Source organism: Nicotiana tabacum, chromosome 5 (assembly GCF_000715075.1).
Source record: "Nicotiana tabacum cultivar K326 chromosome 5, ASM71507v2, whole genome shotgun sequence".
NCBI classification, from domain to species: domain Eukaryota; kingdom Viridiplantae; phylum Streptophyta; class Magnoliopsida; order Solanales; family Solanaceae; genus Nicotiana; species Nicotiana tabacum.
In genome coordinates this window covers 108,599,629-108,616,601 of record NC_134084.1, presented here as the reverse complement: position 1 = coordinate 108,616,601, position 16,973 = coordinate 108,599,629, and the positions used below count along the sequence as shown (strand labels likewise).

At 39.7% G+C, this 16,973-nt stretch overlaps 1 protein-coding gene across 3 annotated transcripts; it reads left to right on the top strand.

Moving 5' to 3' along the window:
* Positions 1-8,912: 8,912 nt before the first annotated feature.
* On the top strand, positions 8,913-11,120 carry LOC107791350 (uncharacterized). Of its 3 annotated transcripts, none has more exons than XR_012709704.1 (2): positions 8,913-9,446; positions 9,980-11,120. XR_012709704.1 is itself a non-coding variant. In XM_016613393.2 (2 exons), exons 1-2 carry the CDS (start codon positions 9,281-9,283, stop codon positions 10,652-10,654), a joined length of 816 nt encoding a protein of 271 aa, XP_016468879.1. In that variant the 5' UTR covers positions 8,913-9,280; the 3' UTR covers positions 10,655-10,998. The 3 variants fall into 3 exon arrangements, 2 of the variants coding, with proteins under 2 accessions (XP_016468879.1, XP_016468881.1); XM_016613393.2 differs by having other exon boundaries at positions 8,913-9,421; positions 9,980-10,998; XM_016613395.2 differs by having other exon boundaries at positions 10,374-10,998.
* The last annotated feature ends 5,853 nt before the right edge of the window (positions 11,121-16,973 follow it).

Genomic DNA, 16,973 nt, shown 5'->3' with positions numbered 1-16,973 from the left:
AGGTGTTCACAGATCACAAGAGTCTTCAGTATTTGTTCAAACAAAAGGAGTTGAATTTGAGGCAGAGGAGGTGGTTGGAGTTGTTAAAAGATTATGATATTACCATCTTATATCATCCGGGAAAGTCCAATGTGGTGGCCGATGCTTTGAATAGGAAGTCAGCCAGTATGGGCAGTCTTGCTTATATTCCGGTCAGTGAGAGACCGCTTGCTTTGGATGTTCAGGCTTTGGCCAATCAATTTGTGAGGTTGGATGTTTCTGAGCCCAGAAGTGTGTTGGCTTGCACGGTCGCTCGTTCTTCTTTATTGGAGCGTATCCGTGATCGGCAGTATGATGATCCCCATTTGTGTGTCCTTAGAGACATGGTGCATCACGAAGGTGCCAAGCAAGTTACCTTAGGTGATGATGGAATTTTGAGATTGTAGGGTCGAGTTTGTGTGCCTAATGTGGATGGGCTACGAGAGTTGATTTTAGAGGAGGCCCATAGTTCCAGGTACTCTTTTCATCCGGGCGCCGCTAAGATGTATCAGGATTTACGACAACATTATTGGTGGCGGAGAATGAAGAAGGATATCGTCTCATATGTGGCTCGGTGTTTGAATGGTCAGCAGGTTAAGTACGAGCATCAGAGGTCTGGTGGTTTATTTCAGAGGATTGAGCTTCCCGAGTGGAAGTGGGAGTGGATCACTATGGATTTCGTTGTTGGACTCCAGCAGACTCGGAGGAAGTTAGACGCAGTATGGGTCAGTCATTGTTGATAGGCTGACCAAGTCAGCGCATTTCATTCCTGTGGCAGTCTCCTATTCTTCCAAGAGGTTAGCTAAGATCTATATCCGGGAGATTGTTCGTCTTCATGGTGTGCCCGAGTCTATCATTTCGGACCGAGGTACGCAGTTTACCTCACGTTTCTGGAGAGCAGTTTAACGAGAGTTGGGCACGCGGGTTGAGTTGAGCACAGCGTTTCATCCTCAGACGGACGGGCAGTCCGAGCGGACCATTCAGATTTTGGAGGATATGCTCCGAGCTTGTGTCATTGACTTTGGAGGCTCGTGGAATCAATTTTTGCCCTTAGCAGAGTTTGCCTACAACAACAGCTACCAGTCGAGTATTCAGATGGCTCCGTATGAGGCTTTATATGGTAGGCGGTGTCGGTCTCCGGTTGGATGGTTTGAGCCGGGAGAGGCTCGGTTGTTGGGTACGGATCTGGTTTAGGATGCCTTGGACAAGGTCATGATCATTCAGGATAGGCTTCGTACAGCTTAGTCCAGGCAAAAGAGTTATGCCGACCACAAGGTTCATGATTTGGCATTCATGGTCGGTGAGAGGGTATTGCTTCAAGTGTCGCCTATGAAGGGCGTGATGAGATTTGGGAAGAAGGACAAGCTTAGCCCTAGGTTCATTGGCTCGTTTGAGATTCTTTATTGAGTGGGAAAGGTGTCTTATAGACTTGCATTGCCGCCGAGCTTATCAGTCGTGCATCCAGTGTTTCATGTGTCCATGCTTTGGAAGTATCACGGCGATCCATCCTACGTGTTAGATTTTAGCACTGTCTAGTTGGACAAGGACTTGTCTTATGAGGAGGAGCTTGTAGCTATTCTAGACCGGCAGGTTCGTCAATTAAGATCGAAGAGTTTTCCTTCTATTCGTGTTCAGTGGAGAGGTCAGCCTGCTGAGGCATCGACCTAGGAGTTCGAGTTTGATATGCGGAGCCGTTATCCCCATCTTTTCCCCGACTCAGGTAATTCCTTCTTATGTTCGTTCGAGGACGAACGATTGTTTTAGAGGTGGAGAATGTGATAAAAAAGGTCATCACTTGCTTTTAAATATAACACCGTATTTTCGAGGCCTTGAAAACCTCACTTACCATCACCTCGATTTGCATGCGTAGTTCGGGCGCGTAGCCGAAAAGCTTAAATATGAAAATCTGTGAAAAATGATAAGTTTTGGCTGTAAAATGGATAAATTTGACTTTGATCAACGTTTTGGGTAAACGGACCCGGACCGTAATTTGACAGTCCTGGAGGGTCCGTAGGAAAATATGGGACTTGGGCGTATGCCCGGAATCGAATTCTGAGGTCTCAAGCCCGATAAATAAATTTTTTTAAAGAAAATTATTTTCTGAAATTGTTTAAAGGAATTTGAAATGAAATTTGATTAGAACATGATGGTATCTAACCCGTATTTTGGTTCTGGTGCCCGGTACAGGTCTTATATATGATTTAAGACGATCTTGTGAAATTTGGTGAAAAACGGATGTCATTTGACGTGATTCGGACCTAAACTGCAAAAGTTGATGTTTTACGAAGTTTGAGAAAAATTCTTTGATTTTGTGGTTTAATTCATTGTTATTGAGGTTTTTTTGGCGATTTGATCACAAAGATAAATTTGTATGATGTCATTGAGTTAGTACGTTTGTTTGGTTCAGATCCCCGAGGGCTCGGGTGATTTTCGGGTAGGTTCCGGGATGCCTTAGGCCTAAAAACACAGTTGTTGCAGGTTCAGAGAAATTTGCAGGTCTCTGAACCCGCTAGTGCGGTCCGCGAGAAATCGTGTGCGACCGCGGAAGGGGCCAGTGTGGTCCGCGTGAGGTTTCTTGCGGTGCGCGGTGGAGGCTGTGCGGCCACAGTCGGTTTTGTGCGGTCCGCACAGCTTCACAGGTCCTCAGGTTCACTGGGCTGTGCGGTCCGCACAGGGGGTCCGAGAGGGGTATAAGTAGACGGGATTTTCAGTCATTTTCTTCATTTTTCAAAAACCCCAAAAACATAAAAGGCGATTTTTCAAACGATCTTTCTTCTCCAAAATATTGGTAAGTGATTTCTAACTCGTTTTCTTCAATCATTAACATCTTTTCACATGATTTCAACTCAAAATCAATGATTTTCACGGGAGAAATTGAGTGTTTTGGTGGAACCTAGGTTTTTCAAAAATTGGGGATTTGGACCTCGATTTGAGATCCAATTTCAAAACAAATCATATATTTGGGTTCGTGGGGGAATGGGTAATCGGGTTTTGGTTCTAACCTCGGTTTTTGATCATGTGGGCCCGGGGGCGATTTTTGACTTTTTAGGTAAAACTTTAGAAAATTCATTTTCATGCATTGGGGTTGATTCATTTGGCATTTACTGACGTAATTAAGTAACTTGTGGCTAGATTTGAGAGAATTGGTGGTGGAATCAAGGGCTAAAGCTATAACTGAAACGTGAATCGTGTTTGTGGCATCGAGGTAAGTGTTTGTTCTAACCTTAGCTTGAGGGATTAGGAGTTGTGCTTATTTGCTACATGTTAATTGTGGAGTACGACGTATTGGCATGGTGATGAGTATCTATACGTTGGTGTCAAGCATGCCCGTGAGTCTTGTATATTAATTGTTATGACTCTGTTTGTGGTTTATTGCGCTTCATATGTTATTATCACCATTGTTCCATTGCCGGGATGTTTGTTTGATATTAATGATCCCTTGCCGGGATGTTTGTTTTGATAGTATTGTTCCCTTGCCGGGATGTTGTTGAAATATCATGGTTCCCTTGCCGGGAAGTCATTATATTACTCTTATTCCCTTGCTGGGATTCCTTGTGATTATTGTTGGCTTGTATATGGGAGCGGGTGGTACGCCTACCACAAGATATAATGAAATGGGAGCGGGTGGTATGCCTACCACAAATATATAATGAAATGGGAGTGGGTGGTACGCCTACCACAAGATATAATGAAATGGGAGCGGGTGGCACGCCTACCACGAGATAAATTAAATGGGAGCGGGTGGCACGCCTGCCACGAGATAAATGAAATGGGAGCGGGTGGCACGCCTGCCACGAGATAAATTAAATGGGAATGGATGGCACGCCTGCCACGAGATAAATTAAATGGGAGCGGGTGGCACGCCTGCCACGAGATAAATGAAATGGGAGCGGGTGGCACACCTGCCATGAGATAAATAAAATGGGAGCGGGTGGCATGCCTGCCACGAGATAAATGAAATGGGAGCGGGTGGCACGCCTTCCACTAGATAAATTAAATGGGAGCGGGTGGAATGCCTGCCACGAGATAAATGAAATGGGAGCGGGTGGCACGCCTACCACGAGATAATGGAAATGAGATCGGGTTGCACGCATGCAACAAGATGTGAACAGAAAGTGAAATCTGCCTTTGTTTTCCTTATTCTTGTTAGTGGTTGGATTTTGATTCCTTTATAGTTCTTTTAATATTCTGTTTTACCTATTTTCCCTGAAGCATGTTTCCCCTTCCCACCTTTATTTGTTTATTCTGCTTTACTTTCCGTTGTATATTATATCAGTCTATAGGTTTATTTGGTAGTATGGTCTTAGCCTCGTCACTACTTCGCCGAGGTTAGGCTAGACACTTACCAGCACATGGGGTCGGTTGTGCTGATACTACACTCTGCACTATGTGCAGATCCCGAAGCAACTTTTGGACCATAGTGTGGAGGCTACCTTCAGTCCACGCGGAGATCCAAGGTAGACCTGCAGGCATCCGTAGGCGCTGACGTTTTCTCTATTCCTATTTCCTGTTTCCTTTTTCTTTTATTCAGAAACAATGAATTGTCATTTTCTTCAGACTTTGTATGTAGTAATCTCTTAGACAATCTGTGACACCGTGACACCAGGTTTTGGGTGGTTGAGACTTAAGTAATTGTAATAGATGCAGATTTCAGAAGTTTAATTGTTATCTTCCTCTTAATTATTTAAAGTTCCGTAGCTTTTCCTGTTATCGCCTTATATTTGTTAAAAGGAAGTAATTTGATAATGAAGTAAGTAGTTAAGGATTGGCTTGCTTAGCTCTCATTAGTAGGCGCCATCACGACTCCCGAGGGTGGGAAATTCGGGTCGTGACAGTTTATGTGTGTGTGCATATATAATAAGTCGAGTTGACACCATTAAACTCAGACTATTCTCTTATTAATCTTCCTAATTTTTTGTAACTTATTAAACAATATATATATATATATATATATATATATATATATATATATATATTGCCTAAAAAAAGTTAATTAATGAAAAATATAATGTATATATATTGTTACTAATTGTAATATGAGATTAGTCTAAAAAAATTTTTTAAAAAAATCTGCCCAAAACAAATGAAAGATCACGTTCAGTTGGCAAAGGTTGTTAAGGGGTAGATGTAACGACCCGACCAATCGTTTTGAGCTTTTGCACTTTGATCGCCAGTTCTCGGGAATGACTTGCCCCGTATGATGTATTATGACTGATGTAGATCGTTTATTTTGGTTTTCACGGAAATTGGTATGAATTCGAAAGAACAGTCTCAGTTGAAAGCTTTGAATTTGAAAGGTTTGGCAAAGAGTTGACATATTTATATATGTGCTCGGATCAGAATTTTTATGATTTGGTTAGCTTTGTTGGGTGATTTATGACTTAGGAGTGTAATCGGAATTGGTTTTGGAGGTCCGGAGTAGAAATAGGCTTGAATTGGCGAAGTTAGTATTTTGGCGATTTCTGGATGATAGGTGAGATTTTGATCCGAGGGTCGGAATGGAATTCCAAGAGTTGTTGTAGCTTCGTTATGTCATTTGTGATGTGTGTGCAAAATTTCAGGTCATTCAGACGTGGTTTTGTTGGGTTTTTGATCGAAAGCGTATTTCGGAAGTTTTTAGAAAACTTAGGCTTGAATTCGATGTGAATTGATGGATTTGATGTTGTTTGAAGAGTTTTGAAGATTGGAACAAGTTTGAATAAGGTATTGATTCATGTTCGTGCTTCTGGTTGAGGCCCTGGGGGCCTCGGGGTGATTTCGGGTGGTTATCGGAGAATTTGGAAATTTTTGCAGCTTCAGATTTGTTGCTTCTGTTTTTTCCGCATGTGCGGGTTGTGGACCGCAGATGCGGCGCCGCATGTGTGGTTGATTAGTTGCAGAAGCGAAAATGCGCCTGCTTGGCAGAGACCGCAGAAGCGGTTAGGCGGGCCGCATCTGCGATGTCGCAGATGCGGGGATTTGATCGTAGATGCGATTGTTGGCCAGTTGAGTGATTTTCACAGATGCGGAAAAATGACCGCAGAAGCGGTACCGCAGGAGCAGTGGTGGGGTCGCAGATGCGTAAACCCCTGGGCAGAATGTTTTAAGTTATTTCATCCGCGATTTTGAGTCTTTTTTCCTCCATAGCTGAGCATTTTGAGAGGTTTTTAAAGGAAATCGAAGAGGGGTTCAAGGAGAAACGTTTGAAGGTAAGATTTTCGAACCTAAAACTCGAATTTATTGAGAAATCCACCTAGAAATTTATGGAAACTACGCCAAAAAATGGAAGAACTAGGGCTTGGGATTTTGGAAACTTTTAAATTGGGATTTGAAGGACCATTTGAGGTCGGATTTAAGAACTTTTGATATGTATGAACTCGTGGAAGGATAAGGAACCCATTGATGTAAAAAAATTTGAGTTTCAAAAAGTGATCTCGGGGCTCGGGTTTTGGTAATTTCGGGATTTGTGCCCGTTATTGATTGTTTTCGCTTGGGCTTTGTTTCCTTAGCATATTGTGATGTATTCGTTCTGATTTTGGATAGATTCGCGTGCGTGGAGGCCGATTTGAGGGGCAAGGGCGTCGCGAGCTAGAGATTTTGCCGGTTCGAGGTGAGTAATGATTGTAAATGATATCATGAGGGTTTGAAACCCCGTATTCGCACATCGTAGTGCTATATTGAGGTGAGACACGCGCTTGATGATGAGCGTGGGGTCGTTTACTATTGGGGATCGTGACTTGGTCCGTCCCGATTGACGCTTTTACCGCGTATTTGATTGAAACTTATTTGTTATCATCATTATTTGGGCTGATTTCCATATTTGGGCTTCGAGCCAACTATTTGAACCCTCCGAGGATTTTTATCACTATTTCCTCACTGTTTTGACCTACTACTTGAACTCAGTCGTATTGTTTTCCACTGTTGTACAACTCAGCCACTTTTACTTGGTTTTGAAACTAAAATGATATATTAAATGATGTTTTGAGGCTGAGAACTACTGTTTTTACGAATGCCTGAGGGGCTTATGTGATTTCTGGACTAAGTATGGCCGAGTGTCAGATGTGAGGATACTATGGGATCGGGTTGCGCCGCAGCAGTGTTATACTGATATTGATATGAGGCCGAGGGCCTAGATTTGATGCCACGAGATAACTTGATATTGCGCTTGGGCCGTAAGGGGCCCCTCCCGGAGTCTGCACACCCCCAGTGAGCGCCGTCGACGTAAAATATGGATCGGGCTGCACGCCGCAGCGATATATGGATCGGGTTGCACGCCGCAGCGATATATGGATCGGGCTGCACGCCGCAACGGTGCTGGTACTGTCCTATGTGTTTACTTTATTTCATTTTCTGCCATTACCTGTTGTTTGTGCTACTTCATGTGATATCTATCTGATTGCCTGGCATTATCTGTTAATTGAGTGTTGTGCACGAGGGGTGGATTTTCGTGCTTAACTGCACTATTTGTTTTGCACTCATTTGCGTAACCGTTGAAAAAGGTCATTTTTAAAAGAGGTTTAAACTGCGCTAAGATGTTTTTCCAAGGATTTCACAGTTCACTGCTTTTACTCAAAGGGTTTTAGACTGCTCTATACAGCATGATGGTTTGCTTTACGTGATTTCTTACTACTCAGTTATTATTTACCTTATTACTCACTGAGTTGGAGTACTCACTGTACTCCCTGCACCTCGTGTGCAGATACAAGTATTTGTTCACATGATGGTTCACCCGCTAGGGTTTTGAGCTGGTCGGAGGCTAAGTTATCGAAGTTTAGTGAGGTGACTGCCAGCGTTCGCAGCAACACATTTCTTCCTTTTGTTTATCAGTCCTATTTTATATGTTTCAGGCCTTGCAGTTGTATTTATACTCTAATAGATGCTCGTGACTTGTGACACCCCGGTTTGGGTTGTGTTTGGGTTGTATTCCGCACCTAATAAGGAAAATTTTTGTTTAGACTGTGGTTATTTAATTATGCTAAAACTGTTTATTAATATTAACTATTCTGAAAAGGCGAAATGGGTTGGTTGGCTGGCCTTGTCTTCACGAGAGACACCATTACAACCGGATCGGGGTCTGGGTCGTGACAGTAAAACTTATCAAAACAACCGCCCAAAAATTGTTATGGTGGCTTCAAACAAAACAAAAAAAAAAGAAAAGAAAGGGGATTGTAAATAAATAAGAGTAGGGGTGTTCATGGTTCGGTTTGGATCGGTTTTTCCTTAAAAAGAAACCAAACCAAGTAAGTCGGTTATATAAATATTAGAACCAAACCAAACCAATTAAGTCGTTTTTTTCTCGATTTGGTTTATGTCGGTTTATGTCGGGTTTTTTGGTTATTTGTCGGTTTTTTCTTAAATATATGACATACACTACCAAATACATATTCCGGCGACTACAGTTTCAACGTAACACTATCAAATCAATTGTCCTCTGAGAAATCTATTATTTACTAAAATATATTGATGATAATTAAATTAAATAGTGATGAAATTTAAGGATTCAATTAAAAATATATTTTTTAACATGAAATGGATTCTTACACTTAACAAAAGAAAACTACCAATCAAACTAGAATATAAAGGTAAAAAACTGTACTAAAAGTGCAAACGATTAACATTCACTATAAAAATTTTGAAACTTTGTATAAAAATATACATATATATATATAGGTGTAATAATAAATTCGAAATAGCTACTCCTATAGTCGGTTTGGTTCGGATTTTTTTCGGTTATTTTTTTATTAAAACCAAAACCAAACCAAACCAAATTTGATCGGTTTTTAAAATTCAAAACCAAAACCAAATCAAACCAAAAAGTATCGATTTTTTTGATCGGTTTGGTTTGATTTTTCGGGTTTTTATGAACACCCCTAAATAAGAGGTTTTTAACCTCACATATATCTCTCCCACAAACCAAACAAACAACTCTACAGTAAAGGAAAAACCCTTCCTTTCTCTTGCTTCAGCCCCCATTTTACAGTACCTCACCCATCTTTGTAATTTCTCAGTCATGGCTATCACATAAGAAAAAAAAGAATTTATTTCTTCTCTTTTCCTTATCTTCAACGAATTTCACTATCTTTGCCCCTCTTTATTTCTTCTCTGTTCAATTTTTCAAATACACTAATCTGGTTAGACACTTGATTTTCACCTGAAAAAAGAAAAAAAATGAATATTGCACAAGTAACTCTTTCAAATAACTCAAATAACTCTAGAATTGAAATCCTTGACCCGGAATAATGGAAACTTAGAGCGGAAAATCGGAGAGTGATTGAAGAATGAGATGTTGCTTTTCCCTTCTGATGGTTTGAAGGCACAAGAAATTTTACAAACAGTCAATGCTTTTGGGTGGAGGTCTTTTGTTCAGTGCCCGAGAGACTACAATCGGAACATAGTTCTGGAGTTCTATAGCAATCTTAATCCAGTAAGTCGTACTTCAACTGTGAGAGGTAAAATCATTCGCTTTGATGCTGAATTTATAAATGATATTTTTAACTTGAGAGACACTAATGATAGTGAAACCAAGAAATTTATGGATGATCAGGATGTAGATTTTGTAAGACATGTGTTAGGCGAGTTGTGTCCTAATGGTGTTAAAGTTTACTCGGGAACTGCTGAATGCCCTTTGAGTATTAATTGTTCATGTATGCTTGAATTAGCAAAAGCCTGGGGTAGATTCGTTAGTTCTCGCTTAATCCCGTATTTGAATACCTCGAACTATAATATAGAACGAGTTTTTTTTATATATGCGATTATGCATTAATTACCTGTGAATGTGGGGAGATTGATTAGCAATGCTATGGTTAGTTTTCGGATCGAGACTGATTGTGAATGCTTGTATTTTCCTTCAACTATCACTCGTTTGGCCTCCTTATTTGATATGGATTTGAGTGGTTTACCGAAGACTAAAAATTCCTACTTCATCGGTAGTGACTTTCTCCATAGTTTGAGACCTCCTACTGGTCTAACTCAAGTTGAACAGGAACAAATGCTTGTTGATAGTGGAAATGAAGTGGAGAATGAGCCAGAACAACCTCTTAATTCAGAAATTGGAACCACGCCTACCATCCTCGTTCCTGATATTCTCATTACTATGCAAGAATTGTTACAAAGGCAGACTGAATTGATGAACAGTTGGGAGATTTTCAGAAGTAAACAAGTAGTGCGTGAAGAAGTATTGTCAGCACATGTTGAACATATCATGAAAGAATTAACGGAAGCTAGAAATACTCATAATCTCATATGCCAAACTTTGCAAAATCATTTTGCATATACCTCTCCCATAATCTACACAATGAGAACTGTGATGTGCAATATTGCTAACACTATGAGAAGTTCTGATATTCCTAGTTTTTTTCCTCATTTTACTGTTCCAGGTGGTGGTAGCCTTAATGTTACAGGTGCAAATCTCGATCAGGGAACACATGTATTTGTACCAATACCACTTCCCACAACAATGATGGATTTAAACAGGGGAAGTGGAACTACACCAAGTCCGATGATATTTAGTAGTCAGCCCCTTTCTGTTTTCTCTAATTTGGAAGTTAACCATGGAGTTGCTACAACTGGAGGTTCGTCAGTTCCTATTCAACAAGAAAATGGTTTTGATGTCAATACATACCTTGATCTCTTTCAAGGTAATGGTCATGAAAATTAAGAACAGAACAACAAATTGTTCATTCAGGAGAATGAACAGTTTAGGTGTGGGAGATGGTAATTTTCTGGCTATGTTTTCTCTATAATAGTTTTGGAGTTGTTGACTAGCTTCTCTTTACTGGTTTGGAGAAACCTGTTGGTGGATGTTTGTGTTTTTGTTCACAGGAAGAAGAAGAAAGTTTTTTTTCTTTTTCAACAAAACCTTAGAAAAAATAACTTTCTTCTTTAATGCTTTTTGCTGGATGACAGAATGGAGTGCTTTGGCATGCTGATAAGCGTAACTTTTTCTTTTTGTATGTAAATAGGCCATGAAATTGCAGATCTAAGATTAATAGTTTGGTGCTATAGCAACAGGTACTAAAATTTTGTTGTGCTAGTGTGAGCACGTGATTTTTGCGCCACATGAATTACTCCTACAGAATCCCAAAGAATTAGATTCTTCTTTTAATTGTTTGTTATTTTAGGAATTATTGTAGAATTTTCTTAATTATTTGCATCTTTTTCTGTGCATGCTTAATTTCATTTAATATATGAAAATTCAAAAATACTTTGCATTCGCATTTAGGATTTAATTTTTACATTTTAGGGTTAATTAGTAAATTAGTTGTTTTATAAAAATAAAAAATCACAAACAAATAACTCACTTTGCATTTTAACTTTTAATTTTTGAATTTTATAGTTTTTCTTTTAATTTAGGAGTTATTTATTTTTTATAAATACTTTGACTAGCAATTAGCTTAATTTGGTAGATTAATTTAGTTTTAAGAGTTAATTTAAGTTTTTATATTAATTTGGAAAAGAAAGGAAAATTGGAATTTGAAAAGAAAAGGAATTGAATCAAAAGAAATGCCTTGATTTTGGGCCAATTCGTATCAGCCCAAGTGATTTTGCCCCAAACCCGTCTCAAGATCCAGGCCCAAATTACCCCAAACCCGGTCCAGCTTAAAAGCCTGATCAAACGATGTCGTCTTGGACCCTTTTCATCAGAGCCGTCGATTTCATTTAATCGGACGGCCCGGAACTGGCTTTAGTTCACCATATAACTGTTCGAATGGCCTACCCCCCATTCTATAGCTTCAGTTAATCTCCTCCTTCAGAGACCCTCAAGTACCCTACCCTAAAATTCTCACCACTCCGGTGGTGGTGCCACCTCTAATCCGCCTCAAAACTACACCATATAACCCCCAGCCCCTCCTCTTCCTAAATCCTGAAGCAACTTCCCTCAAATCCCTCCCCATCGTTTCGAATTTTCGATCCAAGGTCAAGACCCCAAACCCCAAAATCCCAAATCTCCCAAATCGTCAAGTTTCAGTGAAGGATTGGAGTCAAAGTTGATTTTATTCGTGTGTTCTCAACGAGAACACACGATTAATGTCAATCTCGGCTAAAAATTTAAGGTTTTGAAGATTTTTTCAAAATCCACTGTCAACCCGCCTATTTTTAGGTATTTTTTCCGGCTATTTTCCTTTCTTTCGTTTTTTCGTTTTATTCTCATTCTCATCTTCTTCTGTTTCTTTCCTCGTCTTTTTTATTTTTTATTTTCTGTTTTTTTTTTTCAAATCACTTCTGTATGCATGCTAAGCTTAAGGTCATCTTTAGTCAGCATCTTTTTTGATTTATTTGATTCTGTTTGTTTGATTTTGTTAAGTGTGTTCATTTAAGAGTCCTTCGTGTTCTAATATTCTGATTAGGTTAATTAAGTTTTGTTTCGATTTGTTAATTTGGCTTAATTCTAGTTTATCTAGTTTAGTCTCATAGGTCTTTTGTTCAGTCATGTTTTGATGTTGAAATCATGTAACTCTGGACTTGTTTCCTTTTTCTTTCTTTCTTTCTAAACTACTGAAATTGATTCTGTGATTTAGGTCAGTTTGTTGATTGGGCTTTGAGGCCATCTTTGACCCATTTCAAGAAGCCTGTTTATGTCTTGGGTCAGACTTGACCCATATGGTCTGCTGAGGGTAAATAATGGAGGTTTAAAGGGTAGTTTAGGAATTTTGACTGAGGGAATCTTGTTGAAACTGCCTGGGAAGCTTCCAGGAAAGAGAGGGTTGGGTTAGTTCAGTAGTTGGTTTAGAAATTCAGGGTCTAAAATGAACAAGATGAAAATTAAAGAAGGGGTAATTGGCAAATAACATAACCAATTCTGCTGCCCTAGAAGTCCTCTGTAAGAGGCTTATTTTCTTCTCTTTCAAGTCAGAATTCAGAGAGAACAATACTGAAAAATTTCATAAAATGGCTAAGCTTTTATTTAAGACTCTAAATACTGAAATTTGCTTGAATTTGGTTTGGTTTTACTCTTTAATTTCCTTTGGTAGTCAGAATTTCAAAAAGTTCAAACGAGTAGTGCATCTGGGCTTAAGGTTGTTTAATTGGATTGAGAGTTTTGCTGCTGATCTGCTGATTCTACACTGTTTCATTACTGCTGACCTTCTATTTTTTCTTTTGCTTCAATTTCCACTCTCAGGTACACAATCTCAAATTCTGAACATGTAAGAGTGGTTTGTTTGGTTTGAAGAAATGAAGATCCTCATATTTACTTAATGCTTTTTCTTTTAGCTTGTTTAGTTAATTTTTTGTTTTAACATGTTAAGAACTGATGTTATGCCATGGACATTATGATTTGTGCTAAGGGTTGTATTTTGGACTTTTATTTGTTCTTTTGGTTGCAAGTTGTTTTGAATTCATTCTGTCGAATTTTTGAGTGATTGTATTGTCATGCTATGAGCTCAATATGGGATAGGTAGTACTACTTTGGGGTTTTGAGTAAATTGGTGCATCTTAGTGATATTTAATTTCAGATTAATCTCCACAAATGATTTAGTTTGTTTAGAGTTTTTGTTCTTTAAAGATGAATAAACTCAAGAGATATTGGGTCATTGTAATATTTTGATGATTAGAGTATAATAAAGATCACTATGTAGGAAATTATGACAGCAATTTCAGTATTTAGACGAATAGTATTTCAATTTTTACATTTTTGTATCTCAATCTGTTAATGTATTTCCTACTTACGTTGCTAAAGTTGTTCATGTTTAATTGGGTTTGGACCATAGATAGGCTGTTGGGATTTTGATATCCAAGTTTATTTGCTTTATAAGGACTTGATCTTGAGTCCAGACCCTTTGGTGTCCACCCTTTCATCAAATTTGGGTTCACCTTGGGCCCAAACTTGAGGTCACTTGTAAATGAGGAATTGTGTGCCTTATCATGTTTGGTCTTGTTTTCTTCTTGAGCCCAGCTCCTCAGTTAACGATCACTGCTGGCCCAAGCTATCTTCGAGTAATCGAACCTGTCTTATTAATGCAGTCCACTAATTATCAAGTTGGTTTAGACATTTGCTTAAAATAAAAATAGAATCCCCTTAGTCTTTTAATAAATTAATTAGACTACTCTAATTAGATCGAGGTGCGCCATATTAACCCAAACATACAAATTATGGCCCTCAAAACTAAATTTAGAAACCCTTTTAATAGAATAATTCGAGGTGTGCCATGCCGAATAAAATCTCAAAACTCATGGCCCTCATTTGATTAATTTTAACTCTTTAAAAATCGAGGTGTGACATCAATTGAATTTTCTATGGCCCTCGCAAACCTCTTATTAATTTGAACCATCATAGCTTGCTTTAGGCTCGATTTAGATTAGTATTGCGATTATATATATGTTCGCATAATATACTTGCAAATTTAACTCTAAAAAGACTCAAGGGATGCGTTTGCGCAACTTCAACCAAACTTTCTTAATAAATCAACAAAAGCGTTATTAATCGTAGACACGTTCGCGTGACATGATCTTGACACGCCAAAGGAAAAGAGTATACTGTGAAGACCCGAAGGGTCATCATCGTAGTTCTTCCTTGTTCCGCGCTTTCGAGGCCTTGAAAACCTCACTTTTAGTTGCCTCGATTGGCGTGCGTAGTTCGGGCGCGTAGCCAGAAAGTTTTTATGTTAGAATATATGAATTATGTGAAACATTTGATGAATTTTGGTATTAATATGCATAATAATGACATCGGTCAACATTTTGGGTAAACGGACCCGGACCTGTGATGCGACGGTCCCGGAGGGTCCGTAGAAAAATATGGGACTTGGGCATGTGCCCGGAATCAAATTCTGAGGTCCCAAGCCCGAGAAATGAATTTTTTGAAAGAAATTGTTTTTCTGAAATTTGATATGAAAATTTGAAATGAAAAGGAGTTAGAAAATATAGGTATCGGGCTCGTATTTTGGTTCCGACGCCCGGTACAAGTCTTAAATATGTGTTAAGCACTATCTGTAAAGTTTGGCTAAAAACGGACGTCATATGACGTGTTTCCGACTAAAAAATGGAGAATTTGAGTTATGAAAGTTAAAGAAAAGAAAATCATGTGTTTGAGGCTTGATCCTATGTATATGATGTTATTTTGGCGATTTGATCGCACGAGTAAGTCCGTAAGATATTTTTAAGGTTGTGTGCATGTTTGGTTTGGAGCCCCGAGGGCTCTGGTGAGTTTTGAATGGGCCCGGGAGGTCTTGGACTTAAGAAAATGCAGGTTCAGGTGTTGCAGACACCAGCGCGGCCGCGGTCATTTCCGCGCGGTCCGCGCTGGAGACGCGCGGCCGCGATGCCTTTCTATGCGGTCCGCGTGGCTGAGTCTGAGGGCTAGGGTTTCAGGTCAACCAGCGCGGCTGCGCACCAAAACAGTGCGGTCCGCGCTGGAAGGGTTCAGAGAAGCCCCAATTTTTCTCCCGCTCGGCGCGGCCGCAACACATTTTTTTGCGGTCCGCGCCAGGTCCTCAGAAAGGTATACAAGTTCGGAAATCTCAGTCATTTTTCACTTTTCAAAAACCCAAAACCTAATAGGCGATTTTCCAAATAACTTTTCTTCTCCAAAACGATTGGTAAGTGATTTCTAACTTAATTTCTTTATCCCTTAACATCTTTTAATATAATTTCAACTTCAAATCAAAGATTTTCATGGGGAAAATTGGGTGTTTTGGGTAGAACCTAGGTTTTCTACAAATTGAGAAGTTGGACCTCAATTTGGGGTCCGATTTAAAAACAAATCATATATTTGGATTCATGGGAAAATGGGTAACCAGGTTTTGGTCCGAACCTCGAGTTTCGACCACGTGGGTCCGGGGGTATTTTTGACCTTTTTGGAAAAAACCTTGAAAAATCTATTTTCATGCATTGGGGATGATTCATTTAGTAATTATTAATGTGATTAAGTAACTTATGACTAGATCCGAGCGGATTGGTGGTGGAATCAAGAGGTAAAGCTATACTAGAAGCGTGAGTTGATTTTGGAGCATTCGAGGTAAGTGTTTGTTCTAACTTTGGCTTGAGGGATTAGGGTTTGGATATTATTTGCTACGTGTTAACTGTGGAGTACGGTGTATAGGCATGGTGACGGTTATCTATACACCGGAGTCTAGCATGACCGTGAGTCGTAGTTGCTTTTAAATTCGAAAGATGTGAAACAGTTGAGCTAATTACTTGCTAATATACTTATGAAGTGATAGTTGAGAAGCAGATGAGTTAAAGAAGGAAGTGTGGTATTTTTTCCTTGCCGGGACCTATTGTTGATTTGTTCTCCCTTGCCGGGATGTTTAATCTTGTTGTATATTCCCTTTACCCGATTGGTTGTGACTGATGATTGGGTGAGGAAGAGCGATTATGCACGAAGGGTCTTTCCGTGCCATGTTTTGATAATTATGCACGAAGGGTCTTTCCGTGCCATGTCTCTAATTATTTGAGCACGAAGGGTCATTCCGTGCCTTGATGTGAGAGTTATGTGAGGAAAAGCACGAAGGGTGATGCCCGTGCACTATATTTGACAGTTTTGGTGAGAATTGAGAGTAAAAGCACGAAGGTTGGTGCCGTGCAGTTGTTGATTCACTTGCTCTCTTTCATAGATGCTAATTATTCAGTTTCCATCTCTCTGTTCGTTGGTCTTATATCTAAATTGTTACACCCCACAGCATGTCCCCTCCCTATTATCTGTTTAAATTCTGTATATCTTTCCGTTGTTGCACATATATCTGTACAGGTTATTTGAGGTAGGTCCGGTCTAGCCTCGTCACTACCTCGCCGGGGTTAGGCCAGGCACTTACCAGCACATGGGGTCGGTTGTGCTGATGCTACACTTCTGTGCCCTTTTTGTGCACAGATTCGGGAGTAGCTTACGGACCGCAGTAGCAGTAGATTGGGAGCGTGCCTTCAGTCCAGAGACTCCTAGGTAGTTCGCTGGCGTGTGTGGGCCCTGAGTCTCATCTATTTTATTTCTGTTTGTTTCCATTGTATCGAAGCAGACTCCTTATGTATTTTCTTTCAAACTC

Bases quoted from the DNA above. Each gene is read 5' to 3' on its own strand.
- LOC107791350 (XM_016613393.2), top strand. From the start codon at position 9,281: ATGTTGCTTTTCCCTTCTGATGGTTTGAAGGCACAAGAAATTTTACAA. The intron at 9,422-9,979 runs GTAAGTCGTACT...CAAGTTGAACAG, and splicing joins TCTATAGCAATCTTAATCCA to GAACAAATGCTTGTTGATAG.